General features: G+C 39.8%; 1 protein-coding gene and 1 non-coding gene across 2 annotated transcripts; both read right to left on the reverse strand.

Moving 5' to 3' along the window:
* Positions 1-6,783: 6,783 nt before the first annotated feature.
* Positions 6,784-6,857, reverse strand: TRNAI-UAU (transfer RNA isoleucine (anticodon UAU)). Its single transcript has one exon. It is a non-coding gene; the product is annotated as a tRNA-Ile (tRNA).
* A 4,627-nt stretch (positions 6,858-11,484) lies between these two features.
* On the reverse strand, positions 11,485-14,068 carry LOC130470072 (uncharacterized). Its single transcript, XM_056839646.1, has 3 exons — positions 14,057-14,068; positions 11,762-11,946; positions 11,485-11,653 (listed from the first exon to the last, which is right to left on the reverse strand). Exons 1-3 carry the CDS (start codon positions 14,066-14,068, stop codon positions 11,485-11,487), a joined length of 366 nt encoding a protein of 121 aa, XP_056695624.1.
* Between the last annotated feature and the right edge of the window lie 4,456 nt (positions 14,069-18,524).

The raw sequence follows: 18,524 nt of genomic DNA on the forward strand, positions 1-18,524 counted from the left end.
TAGAGTTATGGAAAAGGAATCGTAATCCTAGTAGGATGCGAATTAATTGGAATTTAGAATCCTACATGAATTCTATTAATTTATCCAATTAGGAATAGACATTTAATCATACACTGACTCTTGCAGATTCAGGAATCACGCATGAGCACAAACTCACACACACACGGCAGCCACAAGGACTGCCCATGCGTGCGAGCTGCAGCCCACGCAGCAAGGCCCACGCATCCGTGGCCTTGGCGCGCGCTGGGCTTGTGGCGTGCGTGTTTGCTGGGCGACGGCCTGGCTTTGTGCTGGGCCTTCGTCCGGCAGGCCTCGTCCGATGCTAATTCGTACGATACGCTTCCGATTAAATTTCCATTTCCGGAATCTATTTCCGATACGAACAATATTTAATATTTCCGATTCCGGAATTAATTTCCGTTTCGAACAAATATTTAATATTTCCGTTTCCGGAATTATTTTCCGATTCCGGCAATATTTCCGATTCTGACAATATTTCCGTTTCCGGCAATATTTCCGATTCTGGTAATATTTCCATTTCCAATAATATTTTCCGATACGTACCATGTTTCCGTTTCCGGCTACATCTACGACTTGGATAATATTCATATTTCCGATACGATCCATATTTCCGTTTCCGGCAATATCATCGTTTCCGGAGTATTCATTTCTTGCCTGTGACGATCTTAGCTCCCACTGAAACCAAGATCCGTCGGTTCCGAATATTCATAGATGGAGTATTTAATGCCATTAAATACTTGATCCGTTTACGTACTATTTGTGTGACCCTACGGGTTCAGTCAAGAGTAAGCTGTGGATTAATATCATTAATTCCACTTGAACTGAAGCGGCCTCTAGCTAGGCATTCAGCTCACTTGATCTCACTGAATTATTAACTTGTTAATTAATACTGAACCGCATTTATTAGACTTAACATAGAATGCATACTTGGACCAAGGGCATTATTTCCTTCATAACTGTTGAGTGCTCTGTGTGGTAGCCCTGCCTTGCTGAGATGTTGATGCTTCATTGATGAAATCATGAGGTGGAGAAGATACACCTTGATCTATAGTCTTTTTACTTTTCCCTTTCCCCCACTTTTGTTTTGCAGTAGCCCCTCCCTTGCAAGTCTTTGCATTGTGCCCAAAATCCCGACACTTGCTGCACATTTCAGTTTTTGCTCTCTTCCCCTTCTTTTCCTCAGTGTCATCTCTTTTTCTATTCCTACATGGCCTTCCAATTCCTCTTTTCAGCTCTGGTGGTAATATCTTTGGCACATTCATATCAGGCCATTGCTCAAAGTCTGGTATAGATTTTATGCCACTAGAGTATGCTAACTTGTATCTTTGGACAGAATACCACTCATCAACGAAAGCATGAGGGTCAAGTTGTGCATCTAATATGGCCCTCATCCCATGCCTACATGGAATTCCAGAAATTTGCCATTGTCCACAAATACAAGTTTGATTGTTCAAGCTTACATGTAGGTAAGATTTACCTTCAAATATCTCAAATTCACCTTCAGAACAAAGAAATGAATGACAAGTCTTAGAATCATGACAAATCTTTTGAACCCTTTGCACAATTTTTGGACATAAGTCATTCCTTGTCCACTCTTCACACTTTTGTCTTCTAGTAGCTAATCTCACCATAGTATTCCTCCTAATACCTAAAACAAACAATTTAACAAATTAATACAATTCATAAACTAACACATACTGTACAATATTATAACAGTTCAAAGACGTGTGAAATTACCTTCTAAAAGTGTAAGCACAGGTATACATCTGTCAATACCAAGCGTTGCATTAAAACTCTCAACAAAATTTGATGTGTTTGAATCACACTTCGTAGCAACATTGAACTTATGCGTACTCCATCTAGACTGATTACCAAGTTTTGCCAACCACAACCTTCCTCCCTTTCCCACCTTATCTATTTGTTCCATGGATTTTCTGAATGTGAAAGTCGAGTATGCCCCGGTCGCTTTCCAAAATAGAGAAAGCATGAGTGGACCAGGAAATGCTTTCTTCCAATTTCCAGCCAAATGTTTAGTGCAATATCTCCCATCCACTTTTGGCCACAACTTGTTAAGTGCCACGTCAATACCCTGCTCATATACCGTCGCGAATTACAAACATTAAAAATGCAAATGAAATTAAAAAACATAAAAACATAAAATACAATTGAATGGAATGAAATGAAATACAACAAACTAACCTTCTGCCTATCTGATATAATACACCACTCATCTCCTCTTCCAGTTGATCTCAACAAATCTCTCAAATGATGCACAAAAAAGCACCAAGTGTCTGCATCTTCATTTGACACTATTCCCCATGCGAATGGGAATAACTCATCGTTCCCATCCAATGCAACTGCAGATAATAGTACACCCCCGTAATTCCCTTTCAAATGAGCTCCATCAACACCAACAAAACCTCTAACACCTCGCCTTAGTCCATCCACACACGCCTTAAATGAAATAAATATTGTGACAAAAGCCAATGGTCTTTCAACATGATTAGTAGGATTCCACACACAAGAAGCATCTGATTCAGGGTTAGTTTTCCTAATCATCTCACAATAACCAGGCAAATGAGCGTATGATTCATCAAAACCACCATGTATGTCAATCAGTGCCTTTGCTCTTACTCTGTACAGCGTACTTGTAGCCATGCGAACCTTAAATTTGTTCCATAACAACAAGTTCAATGATTTTGCAGAAATATCATTGTTTGCCCTAATGTCTTCCAACAACACTCTGCTAGCCCATTTTGTTGTGACCATTGGGTTTCTGATCTCCAAACCTAGGCAAGTATGTTGAGGATTCGTGATTGACTTTATAGCCCAAGTGAAACCATCTGCTAATCTCGAAGCATGTAGCCTCCACTCACACCCCTCAGCTGAACAATAGACAGTGTAAATGGAATTACTAGCTCTGTCAACCACTACCGAGAACCCACGTTGGATACAATAATCTCTAACAACGTCTCTCAAATGACTTTTGTCACAAAAAAGCTGCCAAGGTTTCAGTTCAATGTTCCCATCTTCTTGGTCTTCATACATTTCCCCATTTCTGTACAACTTTGCAAAATAATTCCCATCCCCATCATCATCTATGGCATCATCTACGCATACATTATCTGCATATGGATCATAATTATCCACTACAACCATCCCATAATCACCACCCAACCCCACATTATCTTCATCAACCACCCCCACTTCACCATCAGAATTTGAACCTTTAGTGTCACTGTCATTAACATTGAATTCCAAGTCATCTTCATCATCACCAAAACCCTGATTCTGAATTGAGAGTTCGTTATCATCAACATCAGCACTAAAAGCAACACTTCTGTTCAATTGCTTATTTCCACCTTCAGAAACAAAACTGTTACTTACAAGCAAACCTTTCCTTCTAGCTGTTGTTTTTGGTATCTTCTTCCTACGAATAAAAGCTTTTGAAGATAAGGATGATCCTCTACTCAAGCTTAGGGTTGGTTCTTTAAAAGCTTCATGTTGAGGTTCAATTTGTTGAGGTTCAATAACAAGTTCAGGTTGAATAACAGATTTTTTATGTTTCCTTGGACTTCTTCTTACAACCCTAACTCCAATTTCTGGTTCATTTGACTGATCAGCTTCAACAAAAGGTTCATGTTCAACACTAGGGTCAGTTGCAATGTTTGTTTCATTTTCAAGACTCAACCAATAATCAAACCCTCCAGTTGGACCTTTGCCTCTCGATCCCTTTCCTCCCCGTCTCCCTCCACCTCCATCTCTGCCTCTACTTCTCCCTCCCCCTCTAGTCTTGCCTCTACCTCTGCGTTTCTTTGGAGATAATGGAAAATCTGACTCATAGAATCTATTCAAAACATCCATTGCCTCCCAATCAACCGCATTTGCGTTGTACGGTTCATTATTTTGCCCAAAGTTAAAGTTTGGAATGACCTCGTCCTCCTCTTGCAACCCTGTGCCTCTCCTAGGTGTTAATTTTCGAGGACTAACTACAAAAGCACCAGCATTTCTCTCAATCCCAATGTTACCCCCATCATCCATCATAAGCTCTTTTGCATTTATAGTTGTCCTTAAACTTTCAGCAACTTTAAAAATATGAGATGGCTTATCTTCATCACTCACCCATATGGCCATATGTTGATCACATCCTTACCTTTCAAATTACTAAACATCTCCATTAGTTCATTGTCAGTGTCCAGAGGCATGTGTTGCATCTTATAGATGTATGTAAAGCTAGGAAATTTAGAAATCTCAATTTTCTGCTTGACCGCATTATCGCAATAATCGATTATCAAGTCAGTCAACATGGCCTTATCAATATCCTCCACAACTACATCAACATCACCGGTTCTAAACATAAACTTTAACAGAATATTATCACCCATCCTGCAATTATACAAATAAAATGAGTATTATCAACTCGACCGGCATAATTTAGTAACCATACATAATGCATAATTCAATCCAAAATCAGAATAACCACCTCTTTTCCAAACTAATTACTGCTTTCAAGGCATTGCGTTTTCTATTTTACTAGTTTTTACCTCTTATGCGTTTATATGATGGCTTTAATAATTTTAAGATTCATGATTCTCACCCTTAAATGATTCATGACAATACATAATTCAACCAAATTAATTCCCCCCTCCCTTAATTAACCCGACACTTTTGTTAACCATATTTCACAATTCTCAATCTTTTTTTTCATGGAACACAATTCTCAATCTTAAATAATTCGATCATAACAATACATAATTCATAATATACAATTATAATGCAACCCACCCCCTAAATATTCGTACATAATACAATTTAACAAAAAATGAAACTTTGAAAACCTGAAGTGGAGGAAATTGAGGAGGTGATGTAGGAAAAGCGACGAAGTAGACCCTCGGTCGACAGGGCGTGCTGCAGCGGGCAATGAAAGACCTTCTCTTTGGGACGTAGGACTTGGGAGGAGAAGGAAAACAACGCCAATGAATTATCAGAGAAGTAGTTTGGGAGGAGGGACTGTAGGTCTGTAGTACACATACGTTCGATTATTTACTAAATTTTAATGATACTTAACCACAGTTAGTACTAATTAGGTTAATTTGGTTGACAATATTGAAATAATGTTATATTAGAGAAAATATATATTGTTAATGCTATTTTAGAGAAAGTGGAAATTTTTTTGTTACCAATGAGAATTTACAAAAGTATAAGGCTACAAGAATTTCCCTTATATTAATTTCTAATAATATTGTATACTTCTTCCTTTCTTAATTTGTTGACACAATTTTTTAGTCACGTTTGACAATGCACATTTTTATCGTTAATATCTTTAATTTTGTAAAAGAAAAAAATTATAAAAAGTTGATAGTCTAAAAATATTTATCAATACGATTCTAACAAGATCTCACGTGACTATATTTTACATGCCGCATAAGTAACAAAATTCGGTCAAAAAAAAGTGTTAATAGTGATAAATTCCAATTGTATCACGTAAATAAAAACGGGGGAAGTATATGTTAAAAATCTATCACAAGTACTGGCGGTTTATTTTAGAAAGCAATAGTCTGAACTGAAGTATGTTGGAGTACACATTTAGGTATATGCACTTGTAATGGGGTATAGCCTAAATAAATACAAAGTACAAATTTAGGAAATATTAATTCACTATAACTTTCAGATTTTGATTAAATGGTTTAAATTGTTTTTATTTTATTTTATTTTATTTTATTTTATTATGTTGTGGTTAAAGGTGAGTTAAATGTGAGTTAACTTGCCGAAAAGTGAAGTTAACGATCTAAAGGGTGAAAAAAAAGTGCAGGTCTCAAAAGGTGAAAAACTCAAAAAGTGAGTCCCAAACATCAGCTTAAGTCCAATAATTAGGCATATTAAAAAGAAAATGGATCGTACTATGTACATATCATATTGTAGTTAAAAAAAATACAAGTGAACAATCTATTATGATCTCACTATTCTAGAGATACTTGTAGAAAATTTGCAACAATCTGAAAGACTCTCGTAGATGTACCTAATAGTTAAAATGCAAAAACAACTGCAAAAATACAATTTAAATGCAAAAACAACTGCAAAACACAAATCTATACTATATATTAAAAGGCGTTTAAAAGAAAGTTTATGTGACACGTGGAGCTCTTCTTATCAGTGGTTTGCTCAATGTGATCTTCATACACATTAAAAAAAATATCAAACATGGTTTGCATAAGGTTTGAACCCTTGACATTGAGTTTAAACAATAAAGTCTTTACCACTAAGATATTACATGTGTTCATGTTATCATTGCAAAAAGAAAATATAAGTAAATGTGAATGTCATTAATGTAGTAACCCGGGGCATCGCCCGGACCCAAAAACTACTTCTTATTTAAAAGTGGTGCACAATAAATATTGTACACCGGATTAAAATTTAAATTAAAATGCTTAAAAGTTACGCCAATAAATGTCAAAGTTATCTACTGTTACTGATAATTTTTTTTAGTGATAATTTTTTAGTGATAATTTTTTTTACGCCAACAAAATATTTTTTAGTGATAATTTTTTTTATTCTAATAAAAACATTCCTTTAAAACCACTAGTAATGGATAAAGGTAACTACTTGACACTTTAAAAATTTTATCCATCAATTATTTTTCATAATATAAAGTTAATAAAATATATTAAAAGTTACAAAAATTTGGATAAAGGATATCCCGGTGTGAACACCTTGTGCGTGCAAGACTTTTGACTGCAAAACTACAGTTAGAATGCAAAAATATAGTCTCGGCGGGGCTTGAACCCGCGACCTTCGGCTCATAAGACCAACGCTCTAACCAACTGAGCTACGAGACTCTATTGATATAAGTTTGTTTATTTTTATTATTTTAAGAAGGAAAAATATATGAAAATTATGATAGTCTTCTCTGAAGATTGTAACTTAACTTATCTAAAGAAATAAAGTAAGAAAATTTATTATCTAGTTAAGGGTCAATATATTGTGAGTCTGAATTTGGTGATATGTGGCTGCAATATAATGTGTTGCACGATTGTCTTGCCGATATATATGTTGAGATGTAACTTCTTTAGAGTGAGTTAGCAGATGTTTAACATCATCCATTACCAACTGAATCTTCTAGGGACATTGTACTTTACATTACAAAATATTAATAACCAATAAGTCACCACCTTCAATGAAAACATGACGAACTTTATTTTCAATAGTTAACATAAGATTGTTGCGAAGAGCTAATGCTTCTGCAAGAAATCGAAGATGCATGGTGTGCCAAGGTTACATGTGCGACTAACAACATTATTACCCAAATAATCTTTAATAACAACATCTGCTGGTCTTGAATTATTTCGAACGCAACCGTCAAAATTAATTTTCAAACAACCAGGGGATGAGGGTGACCATGCAACCCGGATGGTGCTGGAAGATTGAGAAACACAATTCCTAGGAACATTAGCATCCATATGATCATTACAGGTAAGTATGTCCCATTTCGTAAATATTTATGGAGGTCTAGTATAAGTACTTATAGATGAGATTATTACGAGTCTTCCAAATACTCCAAAGTTAAGTAATATTTTTTTTATTTGGAGACCAACATTACGTAGAAAGATCGGAAAATATCAAGAAAATCCATTTTAATGTTTAGAAAGTTATAAGAATGTCAATTCTACGAGCACACACAACCTTGACAAGAAATGGCAGTAGCTGCAATAATTTGCTTCATGGATTGCCAAGAAATGACAGTACCACCACATGTGAACATATATCCTGTTTGTGATCGAGCATTACGGGGATCAGACAAATACCCTGTATCTGCAAAGCCAATTAAGTCTTCTTTGGTTTGGTTAGAAAAGAATAATCCCATATCTTTCGTTCCTTGGAGGTAACGAAGTACATGTTTTATCCAATTCCAATGCCTTCGAGTTGGACATGTGCTAAACCTTGCTAACAGATTTACTGTAAATGATATGTCAGGTCTTGTATGACTGGAAAGGTACATCAATTCCCCTATTGCACTTAAGTATGGTACTTCATAACCAAGAATTTTTTCATCGTTTTTCCGAGGGCGGAATGGGTCTTTATCCACATCTAGTGATCTTACAACCATTGGACTACTCAGCGGATGTACTTGATCCAAAGAGAACCTTTTTAGTACCTTTTCTGTGTATGTTTTTTGATGCACAAGGATTCCATTCTTTAGGTGCTCAATTTGTAGCTCTAAGAATTTTTTTGTCTTTCCAAGATCTTTCATCTCAAATTCTTTCTTCAAATATTCCACTGTATGCGAAATCTCTTAAGGAGTCCCAACAATATTTAAATCATCAACATATATACACTGCAATTATTACAAATCTTGTCCCAAATCTCTTTTTCAAAAATGCATGGACTTATGGGGTCATTATTATAGCCTTCCTTTAACAAGTACTCACTTAGGCGATTATACCACATACGCCCTGATTGTTTCAATCCTTAAAGAGATTTATTTGATTTTATGCAATAATGTTCTTGAGAACTAGAATTTGCTGCTTCTGGCAGTTTAAATCCTTTCGGGACTTTCATATAAATGTCATTGTCCAGTGGCCCATACAAGTAGGCTGTGACTACATCCATTAAACGTAAATCAAGTCTTTCTCTTATTGCCAGACTGATAAGAAATCTGAAAGCAGTTGCATCCACCACAGGAGAGTAAGTTTGTTCATAATCAATTCCAGGTCTTTGTGAGAATCCTTGTGCAACTAAACGTGCTTTGTATCTCACAATTTCACCATCTTCATTCTTCTTTCGCACAAAGACCAATTTATATCCCACTGGTTTTACACCTTTGGGTGTACGGACTACTGATCCAATACTTCTCTCTTTGCAAGAGATTTTAATTCTGCCCCAATTGCTTCCTTCTATTTTGGCCAATTATCACTTTGTGTACACCCTTCAATAGACTTTGGTTCTTGATCCTCATTTTCATCCATAACATCAATTGCTACATTGCATGCAAAATTTCATCAACATTGATTTTATTTCGGTTCCATTTTATTCCAGACATGACATAATTAGTTGATATCTCTTCATTTTCAGGTACCTGAATTTCTTTATTCGTCATGTCTAAAGTCTCTTCTGGAGATCCTTCAAAATTCTTTTTTTCCTCATTCTGGCCATTATCAATCGTCGCTCCTTTTCTTTTCCGAGGATTCTTATCTTTAGAACCAATAGTACGTTAGGCGTGCTGTAGACTCACTAGCAGTTTCATATTTTCCCACTGGGACATCAATTTTAATTGGAGCATTTACAGCTGGTATATGTGACTTGGTCACTCTATTTGCGTCTGGCAATTGATTTGCTAAGCTTTGTAAATGAATTATCTTTTGTACTTCTAATTCAAATTGTTTAGAGTGAGGATCAAGATGAGACAATCATAATTCATTCCAACTGATTTCCTTCTCCAGCTGTTTATTTTCTCCCCTAATGTTGGAAAGACTGACTCATTAAAATGACAGTTTGCAAATCGAGCCTTAAATAGATCCCCTGTAGATGGCTCTAGATATTTAATTATTGATGGGGATTCAAATCCAACATATACTCCTAACCTCCTTTGAGGGCCCATCTTAGAACGCTGTGGTGGAGAAATTGGAACATATATAACACACCCAAAAAATTTCAGATGGGAAATATTTGGTTCCTGACCAAAAACCAATTGTGATGGGGAGAACCTTTGATTACTCGTTGGCCTGATGCAAATTAATGATGCTGCATGTAATATCGCATGCAAGCAGAGATTGAAAGTTTGGACTTCATAAGTAATGATCTAGCAATCAACTGGAGACGCTTGATTAATGATTCAACTAGAACATTTTGTGTATGAACATGTGCTACATGATGTTCAACACTTAGCCCAATGGACATGCGAAAATCATCAAAGGCTTGAGAAGTGAATTCACCAGCATTATCAAGACGAATTACCTTCATAGGAAAATCTGGAAAATGTGCTCGTAATCTAATCAACTGAGCAAGTAATCTCGCAAACGCCAGGTTGCGAGTTGATAACAAGGATACATGTGACCATCTACTCGATGCGTCAATGAAAACCATAAAACATCTAATGTTCCACATGATGGGTGAATTGGCCCACAAATATCTCCTTGTATACATTCCAGAAAATTGATAGATTCAAAGTTTATTTTGGCCAGTGAAGGTCGTATTATCAACTTGCCTTGTGCGCAAGAAACACATGATAAATCATTAGGAAGAATCTTCTGATTCTTTAATGAATGTCCACATGAATTTTCAATTATTTTTCGCATCATTATTGAACCGGGGTGGCCCAACCGGTCATACCAAACAGTGAAATTATATGTAAACTTATGGTTTACTGTAGCACATGTTTCAATTGTATTGATTTTAGTGTAGTACAAACCAGTGGAGAATGCAGGTAATTTCTCAAAAATATGTTTAGTGCCTTGGGTAATACTTGGGATGTGAAGGTATTCAACATTTCCTTCACTTATTGTCTCAACGTGATATCCATTATGTCGAATATTTTTAAAGTTCAATAAATTTCTTTGAGACTTGGGAGAATATAATGCATCAATGATTTCAAATTTCATTCCCATAGGCAATAATATCTTTGCTCTTCCGGAGCCTTCAACTATCTTTGTACTACCTGATATAGTACTCACACTAGTTTCTTTCATTGTCAAATTAGAGAAATATCTCTTGCTTTTCAGTATGGTATGAGTAGTTGCACTGTCTGCTAGGCATAAATCTTCAACTAAACTTGAGGGGTATTCATGTTCTTCAAATAAATGAAATGAAATGACAATAATATATAATAATAATTTAATTATCGAACTTTAACAATCCCATACAAAGTCATAGTTCAAACAAATAAAATCCAAAATAAAATAACATGAATCTAAGAAAACAAAATTTTATTCTTAAATGACCATAAACGACTCTACGACTAATTATTCCCTTCAAGGGTGGTGAGGAAATCAACAACTTCCAGGTGAGTTGTATTTCCACAATCAAGGTCACCTTCGCCATCTTCGTACACAAGATTTGTTTCTACTTTCTATGTCTTTTTCTTTAATGATTGTTGATAGAGCTCAACCAGGTGTTTTGGTGTACGACATGTACTAGAACAATGATCTTTTCCTCCACATTGATAACATACATTGGTCACATTCTCACTTTTATCTTTCTCTTGTTTGTTACCATCTTTATTGTCCCACTTTTGGTGCGGATACGAGTTCTTGAAAGAACCACCTCGGCCTCGGCCTAGACCATATTCACGTCCACGTCCACGTCCACGTCCACGTCCACGTCCACGTCCTTAACCACGTCCTCGACCACTATTGTTGGCATGTTATTTTGATATTTTTCTTTCCCATTATGGGATGTCACATTCGTTTCAAGGAATGGAGTAGAGTCAATTGGACGTGATTCATGATTTTTCATTAATAACACTTTATTTTACTCAGCCACGAGGAGACAAGATATAAGTTCAGAATATTTCTTAAATCCCTTTTCACGGTATTGTGTCTGCAGGACAATATTATTTGCGTGAAAGGTAGAGTATGTTTTCTCTAACATTTCTGCATCAGTGATTTTCTCTCCACATAACTTCAATTGTGAAGTAATTCTGAACATAGCTGAGTTATATTCACTTACAGACTTAAGTTTTGTAGTCTTAAATGTAACCAATAATAACAAGCTTTAGGCAATTATCACAGTTTTCAGGTGGTCATACCTCTCCTTTAGATTACTCCAAATGATTTGTGGATCTTTTACAGTCAAGTACTCAACCTTAAGACCCTCATGGAGGTGATATCGAAGAAATATCATAGCCTTAGCTTTGTTTTGACTTGTTGCTTTATTTCCTTCTTTGATTGTATCACCAATGTCCTTTGCATCTAGGTGAATTTCGACATCTAACTTTAGGGGAATACAGTTAAACATACATAACATGTGAGAAACATCCCCAAAGCCAGGAAACATGTATAAAGCACAGTTTAAGCAAACTTACATTCGAAGCGTGTTTTCCCGAGTATTGTATCAACGAACACAAATAAAGAACTCCACTTGTCGTTCCTCTATTTGGTTCCCCGACACGTTCAGACCCGTCTTGATTATTGTAGCTTAGACAACGCACAAGATTTTTGCTTTTCGGGATGAACAGTTTTTACAGAGAAAAAACTGAAGAATTTAATTTAGGAATTAGGTTTAGGTTAGATGGAAAACTGAATTGTCAGTGTGTGGAAAAATATAATAACCTAATTATATTATTTTAGTGTAACCGGCCAAGACCAAGGGCCTTGACCGGCCACACTCACACACAAGCACAACCCGCGCCCAGCCAACACACTGCAGGCCGAAGCCCACAGCGCGCGCAGCCGAGCATCATGGGCCGTAGGCCTTGCGTGCTCGCTGCTGTGTTGTTGTGCGGTGATGCACGCTGCCACGCCCCGGGCTGGCTTGCTTGCTGCTTTGCGAGCTCGCTGGCTCGTTGGGCCTTGCGCGCTTGGCTCGACGGGCCGACAGCTCCGATGCGGCTCGTATTCGCGACTAACGCCTTACGGCTATTATTTATCGTATCGTATACGACGAATCACCTGTCGTATGATACGATTATTTGTTTCGCCCAGCGTACGAATATTCGCGATACGATATACGATTCCGACGCAAGGTCGTATCGTATAATACGTTTTCCAAACTAATTCCCGAAAATCTATTAAATGAATTTCCGATTCATTCAATCCGGTGATCTGTTACATGCCATTGGTGTGACCTTATGGGTTCAGTCAAGAGTAAGTTGTGAGCTTAATATAGATTAGAACTCACAGATCGGAAGCATTGCTCCAGCTAGCTGTTCCGATCACTTGATCTTACTGAATTAATTGTTCGCAATTAATCTGAACCTTGGTATTAGGCTTAATACACCTTGGGTGAAGGACATATTTCCTTCACTAACACCCAAGACAATAGTTATTTCTAGTAATATCAAGGGCCCGCAAATTCAAGTTTTGTAAAGTTCGACATAGTTCACACTACAATTGAATATTGTAAATTAAGACTTAGATAATAAACATGTTCATATCTAATTGTAATTCAATATCGTAGTTATGTTTAAGTCGCACGAACAAAGGAAATCAAGTCCAATATTAAACAAAGTGACGAGGCTCTCATATGGGAAATCAAGTCTATCATACATAGTGATTACTTACGTAGTAGTGTTGTGGGAGTTTTTCCTTTGTATGATGACGAGGAGGTATCAGGTTCCACGTAGTGTCGAGTCCAGTCCACGTCGGCGGCGTACCTACAAAACAAGAATATTCCCGAAGGAATATTCCCTCCGATGCTTAAGTAAGACATGAGTTTTTAGGAAGATGTAATTAATGAACAGAAAGCATTAAAGGTAAGTAGTAGAATGTTTCTCTATCTAGAATTGTGTGTCCATTTCTTGGGAATTGGATGTATTTATAGTCTCCCCCCTTTTTGGGGGAAAACCCTAGAGTCATGTCACATGATTGGCTAGTTTACCAGATAATGACATGTGTCACTATCATAACATTCCTTATGGGCCATGGGCCTCAAAAGGGACTAGCATGCACATTTAGTTTAATCTTACATCAGCATAGGCTGATTCTTAGGTGGCAGCCAAAATAGGAGGCTGACCAGTGATCAGGAGCCACATGTCGCGTGACGTTGGTGCCACGTAGGTGGGGTATTTTTACCCACATCATTTGCCCCTCGAGAAGGGTATTAAGGTAAGATGGTCTGCATGATGCCCATTCTTGACCGCTGATCTCCTGATTAGGTTCTTTGAACCGGGGAGAGTGCACCACGTGGCTACTTTTCCTATTCTGTCCTCCCCATATATATGTGAGGGGGGTAAAAAATTTCATTTTTCACTTTCCAAAATTCACCTCTGTGCTTTTCTGAGAGAGAATCTACAGAGATTTCTGACGCAGTCTTCGATTCGGCCCATATCCTAAGACGAAGGAAAGACCGCACGAGCCCTTCGTCTCCTTTTCGTGACGCTTACCTTTGACGCCATCATCTCTGTTATTTTTGAGGTAAGCACCTGATTACAGTATGTTAGTTATTTCCTGCATTTTTTGTTATTTGTCAGTCTTGGCATCGTCCATTTTTCTTTTCCTTTTGGAACGATGGTATACGGTTCTTGAGCCGTTAAGGTTGGAAATTCTGGATATGGTGGTCTGATCTGCGCCGCACCAATATCCCACATTTTTTAAGCCCGTCGTTAAGTTCGGCCTCCCATTGCGTCTTTATGCAGGACACGATGGCGAAGACGAAAAAGACGGCAAACATCACTGACTTGCGGCTTAAAGGTCAGCAGATGGACCCTTCTTTCTCAGGAGGGAGATCCATAAAAGTGCCGGCAGGGGAAATAAGCCGGACTCCCCCAGGTGAGACTAGCAGTGCTCGTCAAGGAGGTACTTACTTTGATGAGTTTTGGATGGAAGAGATGGAAGCTGGTCCATCGAAACATCCCGCCGCCTCGTTTGAGGAGTCGGAACCAGATGAGAGCGGCGGCGAGGCTGTGGGTGAAGAAGTTGAAGAGGAGGCGGCTGGAGTGCCTCAGGTTGTTGCTGGAGGCGTCCAGGGTGAGAATGCTCAAATTGACGCGGGTCATATTGGGGCTGACCCGAAGTGGTTAAAATGGCTGGAGAGACATAAGGAGAATTATGCCGCTGCCATGAATACTGGCCCTGGCTATGAAATGAGGTTTCCTGAGAGTGAGGCGTCCACCATTTTTGACGTGGGCCCAGGCGAGTTTCCTGTGTATGCTGGAGCCTTTAAAAGTGGTTTACGGTTTCCGGTCCATCCTTTTGTGGAGGAGGTATTGGATGGGTTCGGCATTGGCCTCTGCCAATTGTCACCCAATTCTTGGACGAACGTACTTGGGTACGTCGCAAAATGTGAGCTGTTGGGCCTGAGGCCGTCTTTCAATGCATTTCTTAGGTTGGTGCGTTTTCAGAAAGTAAAGGGAGCCGAAGGTTGGTTCCAATTAGCTAACAAGGGGGAGTATGCTACCACTTTTGACAAGCCGTCAAAACATCACTTCTGGAGAATGAGGTGGGTGGTGATGTGGACCGCCGACGAGGAGGCGGAGCTAAAATTTAGCCGTTGGCAGTTAAAACCTCACTTTGCAGGAGGGGATGAGGAATTTCCGGCCTTAACGGCACAGGAATGGGATCAGATCACGGTCCATTTCCAGGCTGAGGCCGTGACGACACAGACCAAGAACCTGAACATTCCCTTGTCTTGGCTTCCGTCATGTGCTCAGCTCAAGGACCCTGTGTTCCTGGCAGCGGCTGGCCTAGACCATGGGTTGCACCAAGGTATCATAGCATTACTGCTTTTATGTATTGGATGTTACTTGCTTACTAACTTTTATAAAAAATCTCCTTTTTGCAGCCGTCGCCATGTCCAAGCTTCCGCCTCAAGAGAAGAGGGTTATTAGCACCAAGGAGTGGTTAACCCAGATGGTTGACCAGAAGCTGAAAGGGATTGGCGGAGGTGCTCCGGAAAGAGTGAGTTGTCTATATATTTCTTATTATTATATCATTTTTTTATATTATATCTTTCCTACTCCAATATTTCAGAAGGGCGAGAAAGGTTCGGCCGACCCTAAGCGCAAGGCCGAGGACAAGGACACTTCCATGGCGGGGAAGCGTCCCAAGGTCAACGCGGGGATCAGGCGTCCTAAGAGGGAGGACTTGCCAGAGAAGTCGTCTGATTCTCCAGTGAAAGTCGTTCCTATGGCAGTGACTCCTCTGCGGCAGCATCCTCCTACGGAGGGTTCGGCCAAAAGAGGGGATGCCAGAGGCGGGTCCAGTCCCAGCAAGAGGGCTGCTTCCCCTACGCCGGTTGAGGTCCTTGATGGTGAGGACGACCAGCCATCGGCTCAGGTGGCCCAGAATCCAGAAGCTCATCGTCCTCCTCATGTGGGGGGCGACGACCCAGGTAGATGCTAACTTCTTCAAGTTAAATTGTTTTCTGGATCAAGTACTTTTGTGGACTCTCACCTCTCTTTTTGTATAGCTTCTGGCCGACAGGCGGCTTTGGACGATGAGTTCCGCAATATTCCTCCGTCTCGGCATTTCTCGTCCCGAGATAAGGATAAGATCATCTCTTCGGTGATTAAAGCCGTGCCGAAGGAATATGTGGAGCAGTTCCCTCCGGCGGCGGATGCGCAATTCAGGGCTATGTAGGCGGTTCTCCTGGATGTAAGCATCCGTCTTCTTGTTTCATTCCTGTACTTAGCAACTTTTACTCTTTCTTACTTACATTTTTCTTGCAGCTGCTTATTAAGGCCGAAGGCTTTAAGCGCTGGCGAGCTGACGTCACCAGTCAGCTTCAGCGGCAGGTGCATAAAGCCATAAATGCCGGTGACTATGCCATGGCGACAGTGGAGAAGGTTCGGCTTGAGATGCAGGATACCATCGAAGCTCAAAGCAAGGAGCTGGCCGTCCTGAGGAGTGACAAGAGGCAGTGCTTGATCAAAATCAATGAACAAATTCTTGCTATTGAGACAATTAATGCCGAAGCCCTTTCTGCCCAGTCGTTCCTCCAGGAGGCCGAGGCCAAGGTGAAGGAAGCTGCGAGCTTGCGCCAGCAAGTGGCCAGTCTTGAAGAGTTGGTCTCGGCTTCTCAGGCTGAGGTTTCTCGGGTCAAGGCCGAGGCCAAGTTGGCTGCAGAGAACGTAAGAGAGAGAACTCGCCGAGCCTGGGACGCCTGCATGGAGGACTTCTCCTTCGCCTGGTTTGAGCGGCAAATTTGCAAGCAGGGTGCAATCGTTGAGGCCGAGCAACAAGGTCTTCCTCCTCCTGTGTTTTAGGATTCTGATGCCGAAAGTGAGGAGGTGAACTCACCGGCTCAGGAGGAGGGGACTTCAGCTCAGCCAACCTCCAAGCTTGCTGTCGACGGCCCAGATGGTGTGGGTACGTCGACCTCCGCTCATTCCGCCGCTGCTCGTCCTGCTCGGTCCTAACTCCACTCCCCTTGTCAATCAAAAAATCAGTTTTTATGGCGCCAAGAGCGTCTGTAATGAATAATTTTATTTTTATTTCAACGCCTATGGCGTTTGTTTGGATAATTTTTATTTTTGTTGAATTTTGCGCCGTTTTGGGCGCAGACTATTCACCTTTTTATGTGATTTTTCAGTTTTAGACTTTTAAACGCCTTCTCTGTCATTTTGTCGTGTATGATTGGACGTCTACTTTATGCCCCAGAGCAGGTGTTTGCAAGTCTCTGGACAAGACTCCCACGCCCAAGTTTATTTTAGTTGATTTATTGACGTAAGTCAATCAATCAGTATGATTGCCGCTGAACTTGAGTATAGGGACTGTTGCGCGGCTTCTGATCGTCGGCTTACTTTTTGCTTCGGCCTGTAGGAGCAATCCTATTTGCCTTAGAAAGATATTCATTTTTAAGAAAACGACGAATTTGTATTGGGGTTTTACCCCCGTCGTAAATTGGGCGCGGCATGTTTGACGCCGCAGCATATAGGAGTAATCCTATTTGCCTTAGAAAAATATTCGTTTTTAAGAAAACGATAAGTTGTATGGGGGTTTGCCCCCGTCGTAAATTGGGCGCGGCATGTTTGATGCCGCGGCATATGACTTGTTTGGGGATTTGCCCCCGTCGTCAATTTGGAGCGGCATGTTTGTTGCCGCGGCATATAGGAGTAATCCTATTTGCCTTAGAGAAATATTCGTTTTTAAGAAAACGATAAGTTGTATGGGGTTTGCCCCCGTCATAAATTGGGCGCGGCATTTTAGATGCCGCGGCATATAGGATTAATCCTATTTGCCTTAGAAAAATATTCGTTTTTAAGAAAACGATAAGTTGTATGGGGGTTTGCCCCCGTCGTAAATTGGGCGCGGCATGTTTGATGCCGCGGCATATGACTTGTTTGGGGATTTGCCCCCGTCGTCAATTTGAAGCGGCATGTTTGTTGTCGCGGCATATAGGAGTAAACCTATTTGCCTTTAGAAAAATATTCGTTTTTAAGAAAACGATAAGTTATATGGGGGTTTGCCCCCGTCGTAAATTGGGCGCGGCATTTTTGATGCCGCGGCATATAGGAGTAGTCCTATTTGCCTTAGAAAAATATTCGTTTTTAAGAAAACGATAAGTTGTATGGGGGTTTGCCCCCGTCGTAAATTGGGTGCGGCATGTTTGATGCCGAGGCATATGGCTTGTTTGGGGATTTGCCCCCGTCGTCAATTTGGAGCGGCATGTTTGTTGCCGCGGCATATAGGAGTAATCCTATTTGCCTTAGAAAAATATTCGTTTTTAAGAAAACGATAAGTTGTATGGGGGTTTGCCCCCGTCGTAAATTGGGCGCGGCATTTTTGATGCCGCGGCATATAGGAGTAATCCTATCTGCCTTAGAAAAATATTCGTTTTTAAGAAAACGATACGTTGTATGGGGGTTTGCCCCCGTCATAAATTGGGCGCGGCATGTTTGATGCCGCGGCATA

Source organism: Spinacia oleracea, chromosome 3 (assembly GCF_020520425.1).
Source record: "Spinacia oleracea cultivar Varoflay chromosome 3, BTI_SOV_V1, whole genome shotgun sequence".
Classification (NCBI taxonomy): domain Eukaryota; kingdom Viridiplantae; phylum Streptophyta; class Magnoliopsida; order Caryophyllales; family Amaranthaceae; genus Spinacia; species Spinacia oleracea.

Bases quoted from the DNA above. Each gene is read 5' to 3' on its own strand.
- LOC130470072 (XM_056839646.1), bottom strand. The intron at 11,654-11,761 runs GTATGACCACCT...AGCTATGTTCAG, and splicing joins TGGAGTAATCTAAAGGAGAG to AATTACTTCACAATTGAAGT.